Below are 22,743 nucleotides of genomic sequence, written 5' to 3'. Positions count from 1 at the left end.
AAAGACGAGGTGTGGTCACATCGAGAAGAAGGACCAGGACACTGCTCGATAAGCAAAGCTTTTCGTTGTCTTAAAACTACCTTCTGAAGCTAGGTAGATAATAGTGCAATACAGTGAAGTTCCTTAAAGCTTTCTCAAATACAAATTTTTCAAGAGTACCCAGTCACATGTCCCTTTTACTTGTAATTGGCTTTTAAAAGGGCAAATATTTTAAGCTTTTCATATGACACTCTTCAGAGTATACAACTTCAGAACATAAGAATAATATATCCCCAGTGTTGCATCAAATTTGGCCAATCAGAAACGCGAGCACATGACTGTAGAGTTTGCCCAATCGGTGCCACTTGCCTATTAATAAAACAGTACCAAAACTTGTTCGGTAAAATCATGTTGTAAAACTTCAGCACTATCGTAAAAAGAGCACGTCAGAGTAGAGCAATGCAATTTTATTAAAATGGCCTCTAGACAAATACCCGGATACATCTTGCTAATAATTTTTTTATGTTAGGTTAATAGAAAGCAAACAAGGTAGGACCAAGTTTGCATTCTTGTCTAACTCCTCGAACAATCTGCAAGGCTATTATTGCCTCCCAGATTTTACTTTACAACAGATTGAAGATGCTATATCTAGAAAGTTTTCTTTAGTCGCTAAGACGTGTTTGCAGTAACACCTTACAATAAAACGTCTAATTTTGTTTAAAAAAAATCTGCAAAGCAGATGCATTCAGGCGCATGTTCGACATTTCAAATGGGCTATGTTTTAATGTGAAGTAAAGATGCGATCTAATGCTTGATGCCAATTCCTGATGATGCCTAATCTTCAAATGGGAAACAAACGGTAACCTTTCCCACAGAAAAGATTTTTTCAAATAGACTTAGCAATGTAATCCCCAAATAAATATCTAAATTGGATTGGTCAAGATCTTTTGTTATGCTTGAAACGCCTAGAGCTGATTCCTCGGAAACCTTACCAAATTAACTCTCTACAATAAAAATATCAAACAGAAACACTTGCTATTATTATTTTCTTGCTTTTGTTATCTAAAAATTAGACTATTAATCATAGTTTCGAGTTCATTTTATTGTAAATAAACTCTAATAGCCATTTTAAACCGGCAAGCGAATGTTTATTTTCATCACCTAAACAAATTTATTGAGCGAAATACTTTTACTGCAATTTTGAACACATCAATAATCTTTCAAAGCTATCCATGTTCAAGTTATTACATTAACAGTCTTGCACGCAATCCTCTTTCGTTGCATTGGAAGGCCAGACAAGCGCAGGGCACCATTTTTAGAACCGGAGCAGATAATAGCATGAAAACCAAAGGCGCAAAACTAATCGATTGAGCTGGACATTTCCTTCTTCTCAATATGTGACCTTTGCCTATAAGTTGGCGATAGATTGGCGACAGTACTAGTTTGAGTAATTAAAACGAAGCAGCGCTGCAGAAATTACGATTTTTGCACACCAAATGTAGCAATTTATGGATGCGGCATTCAGAACATTGATGAGCCATTGAGAAGGAACTGTGTAGAAAGGGACAGAGGCAACAAAACACACATTGTTAAACAACGAATGCTCTACTGGTACACATAATGTAGTCAGTCTAACTAGAAAAGTAATAATTGCGTAATAGCAATCGATAATAGTGTAAAAATACTCATCGTTAGATGTTATTTATTCGGCGTTAGCATGGCGACAGAGCGGAGAGCAATATGCAAACCAAAATTGGCAACGCGGGTTGGTAACGGGCGGCGGCAAAAGGGTTCCGTTGATTTTCATTGAATGTCGCCAATAAATAGGCGATATATTGATATACAGGCATCTGGGTAGAAGCTTGGAAACAAGGCACTCCATCTCCCAGGGAAATGAAGGGGTAGGGCGGTGTTGTTAAAGGGTGGGGCTGAAAATATGGTGCAAGCCAGTCTGCACAGTGTGGCATGTTTACATAATAGGTTGCATACTATTTCTGGATACATAAGCATATTTTCATCTGCTCTTGCACAAAAGAGATCTTGTCGGGAACCGCCATGTTATGCAGACTGAATGCTTTGAGAGGGGGGGGGGGAGGGGGAGGGGGGAGAGGGGATCAACAAGCACGAGGTAATCATGGATTGGCAAATCTCTATTGAGAACACTATTCGATGTTCGTAACAATAAAAAAGCAAGGGGTTAATATAAACAACCTTTGGGGGGCCATAAAAATGGCCATACCGTTATGGGAGTAATGAGAGATGACGTCAAGGGTCGATAAGGGGGCCTTGCCATGGCTACGTCTCGCCGCTCCTTAACTAGGCACCCACACTAACATGATAAAGCCATCAGTAACAATGTGGAAAACAATTAATATTCAAATATCAAGCACTATATTCATACAATGATCAAGAAGATCAAACAATCATTAATTGAACAAAAAGCGGGGATTTGGCGCGCATGGGTATGCATCTAAGACCATACAGAATAAACGTTGGTAAAAATTCGCGGCGAACACAATTTGCGCTGGCTAGCCAACCTAACTGCTTGAGTGTTATACAACTGTGTATACCTTTATAAAAATAAAACGGGATATATATATTTCTATACTTATATATAAAGCAACTAACAAATTAGTGATGGTAACAACCGGTAGCGATTGAAGTCTTCCGTATTTACTAGCAATCATTATTGTAATGTACAATCATTGAATCATAAAATGATGTTGTTTACTTGTCGAGTATAAAAAGCTGCCTCATTTTGTTGTTACACGCTATTGAGTGACATCACATTAAGCACTTGGAAGCTATGGGAAACCTGAGGGCGGCAAAAGCCTGTACAGTTTCATGTTGGTGATCGTAACTGTGGTAAAATGTAACATGCACGAAATTATATGACAGCCCTTTTGCTGGAAGGGCAATACAAGCCCAAGGGCGTGCATTCTCTCTTAGAAAGGAAGAAGCAAGGTTCGGTGCCAACAGTCAACTGGATTTTGACTAATAAAAAGGTTCTTACTCTACTGAACTTGAAACCAAATGCCAGAAAAAAATGCAACCACAGGGATAGAAAAGGAGACATTAAAACAATTAATCAACTTTGTGTTAATTAATAATGAAAAGGGGACTCTTTCTCAAAGTGACAAAATATTTTTTCATTTTTTGCAATTGACTCCACAGGGGACAGTGAACATCTGACAGTGACAGTGAACTTGAGATACGACTACGATTTAAAATACAAGTGGAGCAAAACATCCCCCAGAAAGACCAACAAGAAGTACAAATAATTTGACACCTAAAATAGCAGCTTTTTATCGCTACATGTAAGACTGGCGGACAACAAAGACAGCAATGCCCCGTGATCCACAGATAAATGCTTCCCAATTTATTTCAAGGAAAGTGATTCTGAATTCCTAGAACTGACATGGCACAACGCGATACCAACCAAACAAAACAACCAGACGAACATAAAGACAAAACAGCACAATAAAACAATGTTAAAAAATCCATTTCCACTAATAAAAAGTTTCACTAATTTAAACTAAAATTTTACACGATAAATAGTATTCTAACAAAACATCAAAACTCAAAAATTAACAAAATGTCTTTCGTAGAAATGCGCTAGTAGAAATATAAGGAACAAATTCGCATCATCCCCGCACGAGGTATTTTTGGCATTTTCAATGCAAGAAAATCATTTGAAAAGAAATTCGCACTTGCCCTTGTTTGGATACTTTACAGACAAACGAGAGTAGAGGGTGCGAGAAACAAAGTGGAAAGAACTTTTTTCATATCTACTAAATGCAGATGAACATTGAAAATAATGACTGGAGGATTTCTGCAAAGCTTTTTTAGTGAAAAAACTCTTTCATGTAAACATTGAAAAAACTAAAGATTTTCCAACCATGTTCTCGCAGAGCTAAGGTTGGTTGTTTCTTTGCAGTTGAAAATTGCCAAAAATGCCTCTAGTTCAATTGAAATAAAAAATTAAGATATCAACATCCTAATGATGAAAACGGCTGAATATCTAGCAACCCACCTCAAACTACGTACTTTAGCAGTCCATAATCGTTAAGACCTAAGAAAAGAGACCTCTCTCTCTCTCTTTCTCTATCTATGACCAATGTGAAATGGTAACAGGTAGCTAGCCTGTTTCTTAGTGCAACTTCAAATGGAGAAATCTGATTTAGAATACAAATAACTAAACCTGCAACTACCATAGATCTACAAAAATCTTTTCTGCTTTTGCTTTTATGATGATTCACAGCAGCAAACATGCAAGCAAGTTTTCATATTCATTTTAAAAAAATTGTCAGGGCTCGATTATGTTCTCTAGCATTTGTTGGTGCAAGTCCTGACAATGGTTCCTTTGTAAAATCTGCTATGGAAAAGCCTCTGCACATTGAATCAACTCAACTTTGTCATCCTTTTAACCAAGCTTAGGCGCGTGCAGGGACTAGTTTTGATCAATAACCAGTATGCCGATATTTAAAATTAAACAATGCTATTTTAACGTACTTTTAACCTATATAAAACTTTTTACTTTCATCTCTCTACACATACAAATTACAGATAGTGGGCTTTTCTCAAGCTGTTTATTGTTTACTTCTGTAGTTTGTTTATGATTGAAAACAGCAATCATAGAAAGGAGGGAGGGGGGTTGGCGTAGAGGAGTGTCTTCTTAGAGAGATTTTAGGTGCAACACGAGACCAAGGGTTATGCACAATTTAATGGTAATACCAAGTTATCTTAGAAAAAAGTTCGGATTCTGAGAGAAAAGTTCGGATTCTGAGAAGAAAAGTTCGGATTCTGAGAGAAAAGTTCGGATTCTGAGAAGAAAGTAGGAGCATCAAGCTAGATAGATGACAGATAGCTTAGCTATTGAGGCCACTTTGCAGCTTTCTCCCTTTCGCTAGCTAATCAAATGGAAATCTGACCAACATTTCACAACAAACTATTAGATTGCTCTTTCCAATCAAATTATCGGTGCTATTTTAATGATTCTAATTTTTGACTTGTTTGTTTTTACAACATTAACAACAGTTATGGTTACTGACGACGGACGTGTTTGTTTGGCAAGGTGCCATTTCCTGTCAGACATAACGATGGTCTGTTGGTATTAAAAGCATAAAATGCAATTCTGACAGAACTACTTGGTCAATGACATCAGAATATAACGCATTTGTTTATATAAAAATATACCATTTTAACGATGATGTTTATGTCCATTATTCTTATTATAGACGAATTCATTTAAGTCACGCAATCACGATTAAGATTATGCTTTTCAGGGAAAATAATGGATTATTTTTAGTCTGGATAAGCCAGACAGCAGAGTTTAGGGACTGCCTTGCATTATATGGATACTTGGGAACTTGTTCTGTTCTAATATCGACAGCTATATGAAAAAAGAAGGAATATCGAATGTGTTTTGCTACTTGCAAATAAATAAAGTGGATAAGTCCGAAAGACATTATCGCCAAAGAAAATTGACGAGAAGAGTTGGTGAATCAGGCAGGGAGATTTGTTTTGCAAAGAAAAGGTTTTGTGATTTAAAAAAAGAATTGCTCCACTTTCATGAACAATACAGGATATTGAACAGAACAAGTAAGTAATCCTCAGAACGGGAGCATCTACGAATATTTGGCAGATCTAATTTGTAAGTGAACCGATAACAGTATTGATTAGGAGTAAAGATTTTGCTAACAAAATGAATTTATTTTTAACTAACACAATAATTTGAAAAGCCGGTTGTGATAAACCAAACGAACTATGGTTGGATAATTTCTACTTTAAATCCTTGTGTTTATTCGTCGTTATTACATCATGAGATGAAGTATGCCTTTCTCGCTGTGCGAGACTACAGAGGTAGTGGACACTGATTAAAAAGGAGCATGCTGTAGTAGATCACTTGCATTATTAAATTGATTGTTGGTTGCTTGAAACTGGATGAACGGAGTTAAACTGCGCGTTTCTCTGCATCATCGGCGATCCAGATGTCATTGGCTGCGTCAATTTCTGGCCGAACAAAATTTCATCAAGGAGACATTGGGAATTAAAGAAACCATCTTGTGCCAAACTTGCTGCAGATTGTTGCTGTGGGATCACAGCTTGCTAACGCAAAATAAGTCAAACAGCCATAACTACTGACCCCTAGATTACAAGCTCCTACTGAAAACACTGTTCACTGATTTTCTCAACAAAACAATAAAAACAAAATTTCTAATCAAGGACCTGCCAGATCCTGCATCTATCGACGATGAACTTGCAAAAGGCCATTCAAAATAGACCACTACCTTTTTAATCACGGCAAGCTGTCAAAAATGGCTCCAGTTGTGCACAAACAGTCAGTAAATTAAGGCCAAAGCCCACCTTGCCTAGAGAAGTCCCAATAGGGACGTGCCTTTCCAGATGCACCAGAAGACTTTGTACCAATGGGAGCTTGTTGAGGCTGAGGTTGATGCTTCTGTTGCGGTTGTAATCCAGGGGGTGCATTAACTCTGTTAGACCATTCATACCTTCCAGAATAGAGGTCCTCACTTGACGCCTCCTCAAAGCTTGACTAAAATCGGGATTGAAGCAAGCTTAGAAACAATTTGAATCAATGAAGTATAGAAGTTGGAAACTTTCGTTACGGAGAGAAATATCAAAACATGAAAAATCCCTTCCTTTGCCCGAAACATTTTTCATCAAACTGCCCTTCATCGAAAAACATCTTTTAAGAAAAATCTCTAATCATCTGCCCTATTTAATTCCAAAAAGACAAATTTCTAAACGACAGGCCTAAATTAGAGTTCTCACGTTTAACATGAAACAAATATGTTTTCAGAAAGTGCAAAATAAGTTTTATATGTCAAAATCCAGGTGAGATATGGCCAAAGAAAGACTTTTAGTCTGCTAACAGATAATTGATAATAGGTGATTTTGGCTTGATTCACAAATCTACTCATGTGGAAATTTTTCAGTCATAGCTGTAGTGCATATTTGACTGATTTTACACATTTAGGAGTACCTCATGACTCAATCACTGGTTATTTAATCAAAACTTAAAAAAAGATCTTTATGATGTCATCATTCGGACTATACTGCAGTTTTAAAGAACTTCTCATTTACATATGAACATGTCATGGGATAACTCACCTGCGTATCTGCAGAATGATTGAGTGTTAAGCCTTTGTCCTCGTCTTCATGAAGCATCAAACCCTTGTATATGGGGCTTTGGTGTCTAAAAACAAATTGTCATATGTTTTGTAGATTTGGGTCGGGCTTAGTTGAGGAGAAGGGGATTATGGAATCTTTCCTTTGCGTACCAGCAATCAAGAATTCTCCAATTAAAGAAGTGAGGAGCCAAAGACTGTGTAATACTTGTTAGTCAATGTATCCAATTACACAGCTCTGACAACCAAATAATGAATAAAAAGCACTTAAGCATTTATTGATGTCGACTTTATATTGCAAACAATAGGATTCAACAGATATTAAAAAATAACGAAATTATTCAACGAAAAAAGCACAAGAATCCACGAATATCGAGCCAGAACTGCAACATTGTTTTTTCATTAAAAACTTAAGATAGTTGTGAGATAAAAAACAAGTACGAAGAAGAATGGAAAAGATATATTAAGAGCGACATTGTTGAGGTGATCTATCACCATTCAGTAACGTTGCTTGGAGAAAATTATGATATGACAACGACAAGATATATAAGACTTCAAACATACGCGAAGTTTCGATTAGATTTTGGTTAGCAGATGACCCTATCAAGGTCGGGAAGCGATCAACCAGCTCAGTACATTGTCCATTAAGAACTGACAAGACAAGGGGTTCAAAGCATATCGGTTTATTTTTTACAGCATATAATAGGCGTCCTGTTCACATTTCTTTCAGGTCCGTGTGAATGTCTGAAACTCCATCTCCTGTCTGTTTTTGCATAAGGTTTTGCATACAATATTATATTACTATTGCCTAAGGATACTTTTCATCAGTCACTGCCTTTTAATAATAAGTGACATACGCTTGATGGTACATCTTCATGTTATTCTAATAAAATTGTGAAATCATATACTTCATACTTATTTTCACGCCTTAATTTCATCATACTTATTCTTTCAAAGTCTTATTTTTTATTGTGCACGGGCAGAGCTAGATTTAATCTTGTGTATGATTAAATTCCATCCTTCCATTGAATAATCTTAGATGTTTCATTTTACAAGTATATCGATTCATTGCAAGCATTGTGGAGCAACGCCAAACGATGATAACAACCACACATGTCGTGATAAAACGCACACAACACCTTCAGGACAGGTTGGAGCTTAACGTGTGGTTGAGTCAGGGAATCCGACAAAATGAATCCGGTATCATGTGAACAGGGCCTAATTACTATTTCGAGAGATTACAAGATCCCTGAGTCAATATAATTAATGGTTCCACGACCAACAACCATTCTAAAACTTATTTCAATTTTTTTTAACAGAGTTCTTGTTTGTTTGGCTCATCCGCAAAAGGAAGGTCAAAAGTTTTTTCGTCTCTGCAAGGTCTTTTGGATTACTATCCCACTTGAACTCACGACGGAAAATTGATCAAATTAGAGAACGCCCTAAACTAACCTGGACATATTACATTATCATCTTCTGTGCCACGAGGACAGAGAAAATTCATATCTTTATCATCCATGAATGAGGTAACGCCAGAATCCTTTGTGGCGCGAAGACAGTACCGTAAAAAACCAAAATTCTAGGTCGCTATTAGTGTTAAAAATGAATAGATACAGATAATGCGTACCTCCTGTCCCAATCTGTGTTATACTGCTGTAGTTTCATGTTTTGCGTCAGATAGCTCTGAAATAAGAAAACGTAGGCATCTTTACAAGGTATGCGAGGAGGCGGAAAATGATTGAAAGAACAAGACGCATTACAGAATACAAGTACGCTAAATTTTAGGCTCTAACACAACGTGTCAATTTTGCACCATAATGCTCAGAACTGCAACCTTTCGGAAAGCATCAATTTCGGAAAAAATTAATTGGGCAAAAAGATAAAATAAATTTGGCAACTCCAAACATTACTTCCGTTTTGGAAATTTTGTGACAACGAATTAGCTATTGAGCTATTGACATGCAGATTAAAAAAATGTTTATTTTTATGCTCATATTCATTTCCTTTATTACGATGAGACACTGACAAACAATAGGTAGCATCACCTGGGGAATAAATCATGTGTTTTGTGAAACCCATAATTTTATACACCAATTCGACTTATGGCCTCGTTTTGAAAATTTCTCCTAACCTAATTATACGACTTTTAAAAGCTCAGATTTGGTTTCATCACCATTATTTTAGGCCGGATACAATTTTTTATATTGTTTGTGCTTATATTTTAGATTATACGGAGAAATGAAATTTGAAAACCTGTAAGAGATTTGACCGCAAAAATCTTTCGGGGGGAAACTTTACCCCCCTAGTCGCCAATCACGGTCAAATCCCTTATAAACTTTCTATCTTTTTGTCGTCATAAAATCAATACCGTGAGCAATACCATAATGAAAACTTCCAAGTATACTAAAATCATTGCTCGCAATTCGAATCTGAGGTCAAAAATTTTGTACAAAATAATTTGAAGAGTTTTTCAAAATGAGGCCGTAAGTCGAATTGGTCTATTGGCAAATCAGTACTAAATGCGTTTAACCACAAAAACAGAAATTCGCTATGGCAATGTCAGTTAAAAATCCTTAGATTCAAAACTGTCAGTTCTCACGTCAAATTTGATATTCTCAAACGAGATAAATAATCTAGATTAACTATGATTAAATAATGAGAGGCTATGAATTGACGTATGTTAAAAGAAATTGTTGATTAGAATGGTCAATCTATACGGTTTATAACTTACTCTAATGAGAAAAGTATTCGAGATTGGAATAATTTGTTCAAGGAAAGATAATTTATCACTGTAATAAGGAGGGGATCCAAATAAATGTCAAGAGAAAGCTAAGCCTAATATAGCCTGGAAGATGAGATCTTTCTACCTACACAATCATATAATGACAATTGGTCTTATGTAACCAGGATCAAATTATGGCTTAATAATAAGACAATCTACCTTGCCCTATGACTTTTTTCTGTCACTACTTATCATTAGGCGGGTAAGAAATATATCCCAATACCCCATTGTGATTGAGAGTGACGCTTTCCTTAAAAATTAGCCATGTTTCCACAAAAATCTCAGTATAACGTCATTGCAGTAATGTTTGTTTTTCCATGTTGCAGAAAATAGCAAAGCCGTTGGGCAGTTTCATATGGATGCTTACAATGTAAAGAAAAGGGACGCTAGCTCATCCACTTTAAGGTGACAACTCAACTAGTTATCAACAGAAAAACTGCTAACATATTCAACAAAGAATTCTCAGAGGTAAAAAAAAATTGGTTGTGAAATGCTGGGATCAGAGGTACAAAACATGTTCTCAAAACTATAGACGGAAATTACGAAAAAGGAAGAAATGTAGATAGGTGTTAAATCAAATGTAGAAAAAGCGTGGATACCAAAGATATTGATGACAAACAGAGAAGTGATAATTCCTTACCAGTGGAGTATCGTCATCGCTGCTCTGGGACCAAATCCTCGAGCTGCTGAAGCTATTTTGCTTGCGCATCGAGGGTTGAGGGGAAAACTCATGACTATCATTCAAGGCAGGGTGATTAGCTTCAAACTTCTTCCATGGATTGGCATATGTCTGTGAGGGCTGGGGCGAGCCACTCGAGTCGGTAGACAAAGGTGAAAATGTCTCCGAAGAATATTCTGAGGAGGTATCAAGACCACTACCAGAACCTGGTCCTCTTGCTTTCTCGTTAGCATCCCTCCAAATAGAATCACCTTTGCCGCTAAATAAGGAACTTGATGTTCTAGATGTTAGGCCAGAGTCAAGCTAAGGAGAAATATACAAATCCTTAACAAAGCGCCAATGCAAATCATTTTAAGAGCGATCGTGACAAATAACGAAATTTGTATTGGGGATACTTAAAAAATATGTATTGCTGTCATACTGGAGAAAGATTCAATATTGTGCGAAATTCTGTAAATGTTACTCTTTGTTAAACATACTTGAAACTGTTACAAATTCATTAAATATAACAATTGTGAATATATACATTGAAGACATACGACAGATAAAAAAGGAGTCTTGTGAAAAGGGTCTGGGCAAGCTAGAAATAACAGCCAACAAGCATCGATTGTGAGATTATGCATGTGGTTGCTTGTTCGACTTTGGTTTTGTCCTCTTTTTCAAACGACAGAACAATTGTTTGTTAAGACGAGTAATGCTTCTAGATTTATAAGCCTTCAACAATTGAGCACTTTTTAAGTAAGTTAGCTTTTTAACCATCGTGTGTCTTTAACGCAATGCATTGAAACAAAGACGTTATATGAACCGGGGAGACACAGAGGACATGTGCCCCAACTTCTCAGTAATAGTGATTTAATTTCGCTTGCAGCAAGAAGTGCCGTTTTGGCCTAAATATGACCCCTAGCTAGTCCCGACTTTCAAGGTCTAGATGGGGATAAATTTGCTATAGGGAATCTCATTTTAAAGTCACTACGTTTCATAACAACCTAAATTCCAATTGGCCGGAATACATTTACAAAAGTCTATAGAAATAAATACAACGATATCTTAATTGCAAACGGGCCGAGAACGGTTGACCAAAGGGACATCCACTTTCATATAGCCAAACAAGAAACTATCATTACTGCAGCTTTCTTGGAAGGAACCAGTAAGAAACAAACAATTTCATGGAAGAGCACATATTTTGTTGCAGAAATTTAAAGATGAAATATTGTCATGCAGTCGCTTCCTACCTTCAGCTCATCACACATGCTGTCAGAAAGGATACTTCTGCTGACACAGCTTTTCTTGAACTCTAGGTTTCTCTCCAATTCCGTTTCATCTCTGTCTTTCTCCTTGGTACCTCTATCAGCAACTGTAGCACAGTATGGAATAAACTGTGGCTGCATGTACGGCTGGTATGTACGGGACAACTGAAGAAGTGGTGTGTCGTTTTGAAAGAAAGGCACTCCAGGCTGGATATATGTAGCTTGGTTGTGTGGATATGGGTAAAGATCGAGCCTTTGCTCCCCATTGCTCACGTATATGCTCCTAGCTGGCACTTGTGGAACTGGTGACTGCAGATAAGTGACAGGGACAGCATTCATTGAACCATCTAAAACACAAGCAAATTTTCAGTTAGTGTTACTACATATATGAGGTAACATATACGAGGGATATGAGCACATATCATTTGTAAGGAGAAGCTATTTACCTAGACAACCCGTAATGGACATAGGATGCAGCCGTGTATTACCTAGTCACAAAGAATGCAAATTCGAACACAGATACGTGTTAAAGTTAAACATAGCTTTCAAATTTAAATTCTAACATCAATGGCGCATTTTTGAAAAGAAACGTTTCTTGGCATTCCCTCTATTCACAAATCTCGTTTACACCAATATCTCACGAAACTTGGAAAATATTCCTATTTTTATAACTTGTAAGCATATCTTGCAAAAGCCTCCCTGGTTTAGTTACATGCAGCGAAGTTCAGCCACGTGCTATGCGGGTTTAACCAGCGTATACGTCAACAGCAATAAGTTATACCTGTCTGAATAACTGGTGGCCTTTGATAGTTTATTCTTTGATAGCCATTCGAAATTCCAGCAGGGCTGACCATATGTGCACCGTTCTTCAATGGACCTCCATTAGCAATATGAGTCCCATTGGTGACACGTGAGCCATTTGTTCCATTTGCCAGATGAGAGCCATTACTTATTTGGTTACCATTCACTACCTGATGGCCATTCATCATCGGTGAACCATTGGCCATATTTGTGCCATTTGTCATTTGACTACCGTTTGCAACATGCGCACCATTCTGCACATGCGTGCCATTGACAACTGGGGTAGTACTACCAACGTAGCCGCCACCGTTACTTCTGTAGTATGTTCCTTGCATCAGGTCTGTTTGAAAAATTGTTTAACAGAATAAAAGCGAATTCTAAAATGCAAAGTTTGCTTTTTTGATGGCAGTCACTGCAAGGTAGCTGGGAAAGACTACCGTGATCTTTTTTGATAAAAGGACAGAATTATACAGTTACCAGAGGCGAAGGCACGCAAAAAGAGTGACCTAATCATATAAGGATTAGCAGTCATCAGAATTGCAACAAATGATTGTACTTTCTCAACCAACGTGGTCTAGGAAACCTCTTTTATATTACAATCAAGGCCGATTGAGACAGTACGGCAATCAATCGCATCGTTAATTAATCATTATCATTTGGTCCAATTAACGTTGCTCTCATTATTAAATTGATTATCTACAATTTTGCAAGGACACACATACTTGAATAGCTGATTAAACCTTTTCCGTTTAGTGAACATGACAGTAATTTAAAGAAAAACAAACAAGAAACACCATGTTTTTTTCTTCTAATTTTTTCATCTAAGGCTGGTCGTGTGCTTCCATTTTTTGCCAAACCAATTTTTTGGCCTTGATATTCTTATAAAGTTTGTTGTTATAAAGAAAAAAAAAGCTATCCAGATTCAAATGGAGTTTCATTTTCACTTATTCATCCCTTCCTTTTTCTTCTCTTCTGACGTACTGAGCAACTCACTAGAAATTCAACAGTCCTTATTCGATATCTTACGAACAAAATAAGGAAATATGAATTTGTGACATGCATGAATAACAGTACAATTTGAACTCGTTAATGGTAGATTAAGAGGCGATTGGGATGCATGGAATAATTATTCAGTTTATGAGTGGTTTGAGTGACGTGCATACAGATTAAATGACCTTGCATCTACAAATACACAAACACGTGTGAATACAGCATTTTAATTTGATTTTGAATTGGGAGAAAATATCACAACATTGAAGCACATTTTCCACCGTCACTTGGAATAATTGGCTCATGATTTCTTCAAAATACGCAATTCCTGTGGTAAAACAATATAAAAAACGCCACGAATGCATCCAAGTTGCGAATATCGAAACTCGTTTATCAACAACAAGCTTACATTCTTGTAGTATTAGCTAATTAAGACTTTAATGACGACATTATTTCACCATCATGTAATACAAAGCTGGCAAAAATGCAAAAAACCTTTATTTTACTTTTAATTACATTTTTAATATTGTAGACGGATTTTTCCCCAGGGATTATTCACTAAGATAGTGAAGAAATCACTAAAAATTTTCAACTTGAAATTTCTAAGTTCATGCTCTCCGTTCTTCGAAGATTTATGTAATGAATGGAAAAGCACAGCCATAAAGCCCCTAGCGTTTAAATTGCGAAAGTAAGCATTGTTTTAGGGGCGGTAAGTCAACGGTTTAGGCTCCAGACACCCAACAATCGAAATTTACCACACTTTGATGGAAACTTTCGTTTAACGGGCTTTTAAGAATTCAATGCGAATAAAATTTACATCTGTTATGTCCTAAATCCATTTTATTAGAAAATGGGTACCCGGGAGCAACATTGGGGTCAGAGTTAGCGAATAAAAGAACCGGCCAACCCGTTTCATCACGGGTTGTGTACTTTCTCGCAGGCAATTCTTGCACCTCAAGATCATATAAAGAGTCTTTGTAAAATGATAATGAACCGCATGCGGCGTTTCGCACGTCTTAATTACTCAACGCGTGCACTGGCGTGCGATACTAACGACTATCGTCGTTCATGTTAAATTTAATAAATTAATAGGTTTCCATGATTCTTTAATTAATCAATTCTTTTCAATGATTTGAAAGTATCTTGATTTAAATTTCTTTTCTATAGTTCATAGACCCTACTGTCCGTCGAAACATTGCCCTGCAACAGGCGTCATTGACTTCCATTCCATATCAACGCTTCAGTTGGAATATCATAGCGGATATACAGGACACAACTTTACAATTACTATCTCCTATAACAAAATAACGTATTATTTCTTATAATAATGGTGAAAACACCGTACCTGAGCCTGAATGAAGGGATCCATTCCTGACGATTTCGTCTGGGGAGTCACGACTGCTGTTTATGCTATTTTCAAGGCTGTTTGGGGAATTGACAGTTTCAGGCGAGATAGAAGAGCCACTTCGGTTCAAGCCAATTGCAATTAGTTGGTGACTTGCATTTCGCTTCTTCCTAAATCTAAAAAGACAAAAGTGATAGATATTGCGAACATTCCTAGCAAATTCTTGTCCTTTATACGAAATAGGACGTTTGGCCATATTTTCTATTCGTAGTCAACATAAAACAACACATTTAAGCTTTTTCTTAAGCCAGCGTGGCAGCACGTCGGATCTATTTTTTGGACACTTCCAGATTAGCTCTTAGAGGCCCTTTACATTAAACCCAAAATAAAACTCATGCCGGCATGCTAGAAAACGTGTGCCGTGGAGGTGCAAGTGTCGTAGAAATATATAACTGAACCGTGAAAAAATGTGCCGTGGCCGTGGTGGGCAACCGTAAATAATCGCATTCGACTCTGCAGAGCGCATTCTAACAGGGACCGCAGAGCATAGTATGGGCTAAAAAGCCTTAAGCATTGTTTGAAGTATATTTTCAAAAACCTTTGCGAGGCTTCAGCACACTAGCCTCCTTCTCTGTGCTCCTTGGCCTATACGAGATGGAAAGCAAAACCTGATTGGTATTAACTTCAATTCCACATTTTAACTAAATTAAGGGGTCGTATGAATAAGGCCTCAAACAGAAACCTTCCACCAGACAATCCTGATTTAAAATCATAGTATTCCTTCTGATGAATCATACAAGCCACTGCGTAAATTTTCTTCATTAAGCTTTAAACAGTATTTGAAGATGAGACATTTTGTTGAAAGGATCGCGAAAGAAACATATGTTCAGGCGGAACAGTAAAATGAGGGTTCGTTCTGGGACTCATTCTACATGTCAATTACTTACCCTCCACAGTTTTGTCATTTGATTGTCGATTGTTGACTGTCTGATTGCTCATTTTCTAAGGTAATAGTTATGTTAAGGCGGTAGTTGTGTGAAGGTAGCAGTGGTCTTAAGGTGGTAGTTGTGTTAAGGTGGTAGTTGTTATAATGCACTGTGTTTCAGATGTCTGGTTAAAATTACACATTCTTTCATAAGAACGTCTAATTGTTTGCTGAGTCTCGCATTTGCTTAGCTTTCCAAAAAACTCAAATAAACAAAAATCTAATTCTTGATTAAGCTTGAGCCTTTTTTTCCTCAAATTATTCTTAAATTCCAGCGATTTCGAGCCTTAATATTCTTAAAGACTATATTCTTATAAAAAATTGTTTATTTCCAAATTTTTGGCAACAAGAATAAAGAACGCAGATTCATAGACTGAGAGAGAAATTCACCTCTTCTATACGCTACTTACATTCTCAATTTGTAACAAAGAAAATGTGGAAGGAAATTCGCAATACCGTCTAGCTTCCTGTTTTCATTTGCTTTAGTAGTTAGCTTATTTCTACTAATTTTATCTTTGCACCCATTGACTTTACTTTTGTCAATTCGTACAATGATTGTTTTCCTATTTCGTCCTTTCCAGTCATTCAATACTAGCCAAAAATGGACAGCTCATCTAAACCAGATATGAATTCTAGACAATACACATATTGGCTGTATTATTTTCACTTCCGAAGAATCCAGGATTATTGAGCAACGCCTAGAATTTCCTGACAACGAGTTCATTTTTATAGTTCAAAACGAAACATAAATTCTTCTGCACCGTTTCAATCAACTATTTTCTCATTTATTAAGGGTAATGTCGTTTGTTTTATAAGATTAACGCATTGCGGTCAAAACAGGCTAAAGGAGATAATGAAAAAGTAAATAGAATTAAAAGTTTGTACAGACAGAATTGGAATACTCATGCAATAATTTACTCGGTTACTGAAAACCTTTTTATTCTGAAATGAAAACTTCAAACAGCAGTTATGAGAAATGGCTTCTGCTAAATGAGTGATAAAAAAACGTCGAGTGAAAGGAGGGTGAAGCATGTAGAAAAATTGTCAAACATAAAACAATGTTGTCTAGTTGAGAAACAAAGTGCTGAAGGTGATGTCTTGGAGCTTGTCTTGGTCTATGTAAAACGATAATAAAGACTTGGTTCCTGTTTTAAAAATAAATGGCTATTTTCACTAAATATGACTCCAAGAATTAAATAGACAAATCATATAGATCACATGTACATTAAAAGTTTTGTGCAAAGATTAAAGAAGGCTTCTGCAACGAGCATGCTGAAAATACTGAAAATTTATCAAGCCTATCATCCAATAAAAGTAAAGTATAACACTCAAAATCCAATTTATAAATGGTCAGATAAGCTTGACTTTGCAGCTAAGAAAGATAAGAAAATCCCTGAACAAGTAATATCCTTGCACAAATACTTAAATGTCTCCATTTCGTTATTTTTCTATGACCCAGGATTGTTTTTCAAAGTTTTCTTTGCATTTATTAACTTGTTACAATTTAACTACATGGTTAGAAGGAAATTTCTTCATTTTCCAGACAAAATTCTTTACGTACAGATGGATAAAGTAATGGCTGCGCCCCTGCCTCGATCAAACTCTAATTTCGAGTTCTAATGAACATTATATACAAATCGATTAACAGACTAGAGAGACCGTAACGATACAATTGATGTAGCGTTGTAACTCCAAAGCAAAAAAAAAACAATTTTTGTTAGGCAAACAAACACTAGACTATAGTTGGGTTTCTCCGTAATTTTGCATTGCACTTAAAATGAATGAGTATTCATTTGCTAATCTTCAAGTAGACACATCACCTCGTTTCATATGACACTCTCGTAAAAAGCTGGTCGGCATCGAAATAACCGTGAGCAACTGCCAACTCAAAAAAGTGATGCAAATGTAGCATCTTATACCATCATTAAACGTAGACCACGACAAAAATTATTCTTTTAGACTCTGCCTTCTTAATGCAAAAATCCATCTTAGAATCTTCCCAAGTATCGGCAATTTCTTTCAGCTTTCTGTTATCACCCCAGCTGACAATGTTTCGATCAAGTGGAGACAGTTAAGAAAAACACACCACAAAAAGTAAGTAAAAACTTTATCAGGTTTCAGTAAAACGAACGATGTGGCGACGCTCAGATTAAGCATTAAGTATGTGCATACCTTTCAAGTTCATCAGGAGAGTGAGCAAAACTGCACTGAGGACCTCTGGGGCAGCTGTTTCGTTGCTGGATGTCTCTGCACATGCTTGTCTTGTACTTGCTGTTTGGAGTCTAAATGAAAAAAGAAAAGTTGTACATATTTGGAGAAGGCAATATCTTACCTGATCCTTCAAGAGGTACCACGCGATAACAAGCAAGGAATATTGGTAATCAGTGATGCAAACAGTTGTACCCTTGTCGCATCTGATTGGAAACCTATAAATTTTCACATTAATGCCAAATTGAAAATAACACCAACAATTGTTCCAAATCCAATACGAAAATGATCTTCAGCTCGTGAAAATTTAATCAAATATGAACTGAATTGTAACTAGAATGGAATTAAGGACTCGGGCAATTTCGCAAATACATCTGATTTGAGAAGAAAATCGTCAACTTTCGTAGTTGTCAAATTCACTTGAATTGATATAACAGAAACACGAGCCAAAAAAGCCGAATTCTGTTACTGCCTGCCTGATTTCAAGCGTCTTTCGTGACAAAATCCATTTTGCTCCATTTATCTTCCCTTTAGATTTCAACCAAAAAGGTAAATCAGAATAGAGATTTTAGTTGTGCATTTCCAGATGGTATATGCACGTTAACTGAGAAAGTTTTTGATTTCACTGTAACTGGGAAATATTTAACCTAACAGAACTGAAAATCACATGATATGAAAATCACAATATAAAGAAAGCATGGCCTGACAACGTCTTCTTTTTTAAAAGTAAGAAACAACCACGCCATCATCAACAAAGAGTAATCACATATAACTTTCCTTTCGAGCTGCCAAACGCTGCAAGGTGAAGGTGACATTTAGCAGCACTCAAAGATCTGGCTGACAATATTGTAGAAAAATTCTTACCTGCTGGGATTCCATCGAGCCTTTAAGCTTGCCACTGTGGTTCTGAAGAAAAGAAACACAGAAATACTAAATTTATGATATAGTGCCTAACGGGATAGCCCCACTGTTTACCCTTGGCACTTGTCCCTACCCCCTTCCATTCAGCAAACAATTTATATTGTGTTATCAAACAATTTATATTGTGTTATCAATACCTTGAAGGTAATGTGTCCAGCTAAAGCAAGCAACTCTGCGGGGGTTTTCAGAAACATGTGACTTTTCATATCATCGCCACAGCCATTACGGTCATTTTGTTTATTTACCCGGCTGTGAAGTTTGGTTTTCATGTGAGCAGTTTTGTATCGCAAGAATACTGACCAATCACAAGCCGTTATTTTGATATTACTTGAAAAGTTGGGTATATGCAGTCCTTTTATATGGACACATAACCTTTAAGTATATCAATCGGTTGAACTATAATACTTTGGTTCGATATTAACGGTACATGAAATCTAGCATCTGCATCATCAACTTTATAATGGTACTTCCAAGCCATATATTTTCAAAAATATTCATAAGACTTTTGCGTTTACTGCGTCCACCTAAGATGCTTCAATCGTCCAAGAGTACTGCGTTGACATTGCAACTAAGTTAGCAGATAACTGACGGATACTTAAACCTTTAAACAACAGAAAAATGCTTATTCAAAACTTGTTTGTCTCGCCGATAGTGCTGGAAAGTACTCTCTACTATAGCCAATGGATGGATGTCTCCTAACAATGGGCACCTCCCTACAACGGACACCTCCCTACAACGGACACCTAACTCCCCACAATGGAAACCTATCTACAATGGAAACCTATCTACAATGGAAACCTATCTACAATGGAAACCTATTTACAATGGAAACCTCCATACAATGGAACTTACCTGCAACTGACAACTCCCCTACAACGGAAACTTTCCTACAACGGACATTTTCCTACAATGGTCAGCTCCCTACATCGAACAGTCACTCTGGCCCCACCGTTATATCGAAGTCCCACTGTACAGTGTCATGAACAGTGTCATGCAAAAAAAATCGGCTGAAAATATGTAAACCCAGTCCGACTAGTATTCAAGAGACAAAGAGTCCTAAGGTTACGATAATAAATTCTTACCTGTACAAAGTCAACCAATCCTTCGACTACAACTTTTAGTGATGACATGACATCTTTGAGTTCTTCCCATGAAGGCGGCGGTCCCTCGGAGCTTGGATCAATTGTAGCAAGGCGTTCAAGGTGCACACGCAGTCGCTGAAGATCCGCCGGGTCCTGGGTCCGCTGCAATGCTATTATGAGCTCTTGAATACTGGAGCCGAATGATGCTGGAGTTTGGAGCTGCGAGTGAGAGAGGACATCGCAACATTTCTAAACAACAGACTTTCATTGCCCTTCATATTAAATATGGACAACGGCAACCTTCCATATAACTTTCGCCTATCAAAGCTTCAAAAAGTTTACACTTTAACATATATTTTCTAAACATTTGTGAAAACCTTGCATGTTTCCACGATATTTATCGATGTTTTCTTTCATATTGGCCATGTTGTAAGACATGGAATTTCAGTTTGATAATCGAAGGAAAAATTTTAGAACATCAAAAACATCGCTTTTGTCGCCAATTCTTTGTCTAAGAAGGGTCCAGTCCGATAAAAACCAGTAATGTTCAATTTAAAGAAATTAAAAGGTACTCTATTCAGTATTGGGGGAGGGTAGGGGGTGTTCAAAACGTTAGGTAATAAACTTCTCTTTTAACATCAAAATCTTTTGAAGACAAATAGGTACAGCCTCGCAAATACAACTGGACAGATTAGTTCATAAATGGTGTTGCACATACAACAGGGCCGGATACCCGAATACCCACCTTGTCGATGATGGACTGCATATGAGACTTGTGCTCATCGTCGCCATACAACAATGCTGACCACTGCTCAGGAGAAATGTGGAGCCCAGCCTCCATAGCAATTTGCACGATTTGCGCATCGTGTTCCTTTCTCAATGCAGTGTACGTTCGGAACTAAGTAGCGGTATAAAGGAAATATTAAGAAAAGGCAAATTTGAAACTTAAAAGTCAGAAAATGTCATGTATCAAAAAGTGCACATGAATAACAGGTAAATTTTCCAATGAGCATGGTCAAAGAATTCATAACATGATGATAATAAAATTAGAGGGAGTTTGTTTGATTATTTCCAAGCTTCGATATTTTTAAAAGCTCTCGATACCGAGCCTACGTATATTCTAAATTAAAATGATCGACTGACATCTTTACATATAAAAATCATGGTTATTTCGAAGCAGCGGTTTAAAAGCAATCAATGAAGTTCGAAACCTTAAAGGAAAAACCCTGATTAATAAAATCACTTCTGACGAACTTTGGGTTTGTCTAGTATTCTAAATTTATTTTTAAATTCTAGCAATTTTGATTCTTAATATACTTATAACCCATACTCTTATAAACGATTGTGTAACAACAGAAATAAGCTTAATAATCGGAAATCAAAAGCTTAAGAAGCAGAGGTGCTGATGGAGAATTTTCAAGAGCCAGGATATCGGATTCTCGACAAAGATATTTCGAAACCAAGACGACAAGATACATAAACCAGAAACGACAAGAAAGGTAAAAAGTTGGCAAGGAAATAAACACACCTTTTCATGCAGCTGCAGAAGAGATGAATCGCCTTCCCTTTTTGTCACCTGTAAGGGCAATTATAAACATTCACTGAAATGCAATACAGGCAATGGCAAAAAAACACTAAACTTGCATTGCTGGAAGATTCTTTGGCAATATAATCTTAACAAGTTTCTTAAAACACAATACAGTCCCTTGCAAGTTCAAAATAAGACAAATTCGCATGCTCGATGTATAAACAAAGTTTATTATTCATTTCAAATACTTAAATAAGGAACTCGACTTCTTGCGGCCTAAAGGCAAGATTGGATGCTTAAATCCTCTTACGACGGACGAACATATATTTCTCTAAAATATCACGCAGGATGATTTTGTCTCTCCTATGGTTAAATTTCGTATTTTGGGAGCAGAATGAGCCCGTTAATGCTATTTCATGGATCTGCCAACAGTAAAGACGAAGATGCGAATTTTACGCTATTCTCGCAAAGACTGGCATTGGGTTTACAAAAACGAAAAAATAACTGAAATCTCTATTTCCAGAAAAAATTACAAACAGGAGAGATTTAATTTAATTTCATTTTTAATCTTGCTAATTGAGATGACAATCTTGCGCAGACACATAGAAATACATGCTGTGTCTGCGTGCTCTGAACACAACGTATCGAGGCTTAATCTGGATGGCAAAAAGGCTTTATGCTATAGGAGTCCCTTGTAACGGGGCGCTTATCTACGATTTTCCTGGAGAACTTCAACTTCCATTTGACACTGTTGCGCACCCTTAGTACTTTATGATTTGAAGAGTTTCTAACAAAATTGTCAATATTTACAGCGAACCTTTATTGCATGGAGCATCAGCATCAGTTCTTTTTGCCGTGTGCAGCGTGCTGGATTATTACCGCGCGATTAAATATTGGTTTTGAGAAAGCATACTATGCCCTTTCCAAACGAAATGCATAGCAAAGTTGCATATACCTTGAATGATACCTCTATTCTCATTCATAAAGTGATCACACGCGGCAAAATACTGACTGAACTTTGTTTACTTTCAACGGAAATCATTCG

The 22,743-nt window shown here is 36.8% G+C and overlaps 1 protein-coding gene across 1 annotated transcript in view; it reads right to left on the bottom strand.

Annotated features, from left to right (window-relative positions):
* Window positions 1-1,551: 1,551 nt before the first annotated feature.
* LOC135693215 (uncharacterized) overlaps window positions 1,552-22,743 on the bottom strand; it is a 28,712-nt gene continuing 7,520 nt past the window's right edge. Inside the window, exons 3-14 of the mRNA XM_065211619.2 lie at window positions 21,699-21,746; window positions 20,916-21,068; window positions 20,171-20,389; window positions 19,032-19,073; window positions 18,132-18,241; window positions 14,975-15,150; window positions 12,620-12,979; window positions 11,824-12,185; window positions 10,553-10,894; window positions 8,758-8,813; window positions 7,114-7,198; window positions 1,552-6,535 (exon numbers count right to left, since the gene is read on the bottom strand). Of these exons, the coding sequence (XP_065067691.2) occupies window positions 6,329-6,535; window positions 7,114-7,198; window positions 8,758-8,813; window positions 10,553-10,894; window positions 11,824-12,185; window positions 12,620-12,979; window positions 14,975-15,150; window positions 18,132-18,241; window positions 19,032-19,073; window positions 20,171-20,389; window positions 20,916-21,068; window positions 21,699-21,746 (2,160 nt within the window). The 3' untranslated portion in view covers window positions 1,552-6,328. The remainder of the gene's footprint in view (window positions 6,536-7,113; window positions 7,199-8,757; window positions 8,814-10,552; window positions 10,895-11,823; window positions 12,186-12,619; window positions 12,980-14,974; window positions 15,151-18,131; window positions 18,242-19,031; window positions 19,074-20,170; window positions 20,390-20,915; window positions 21,069-21,698; window positions 21,747-22,743) is intronic.

Source organism: Rhopilema esculentum, chromosome 11, assembly GCF_057945365.1.
Source record: "Rhopilema esculentum isolate cy_ngs chromosome 11, ASM5794536v1, whole genome shotgun sequence".
Classification (NCBI taxonomy): Eukaryota; Metazoa; Cnidaria; class Scyphozoa; order Rhizostomeae; family Rhizostomatidae; genus Rhopilema; species Rhopilema esculentum.
This window is presented reverse-complemented; position numbering and strand designations above follow the sequence as displayed.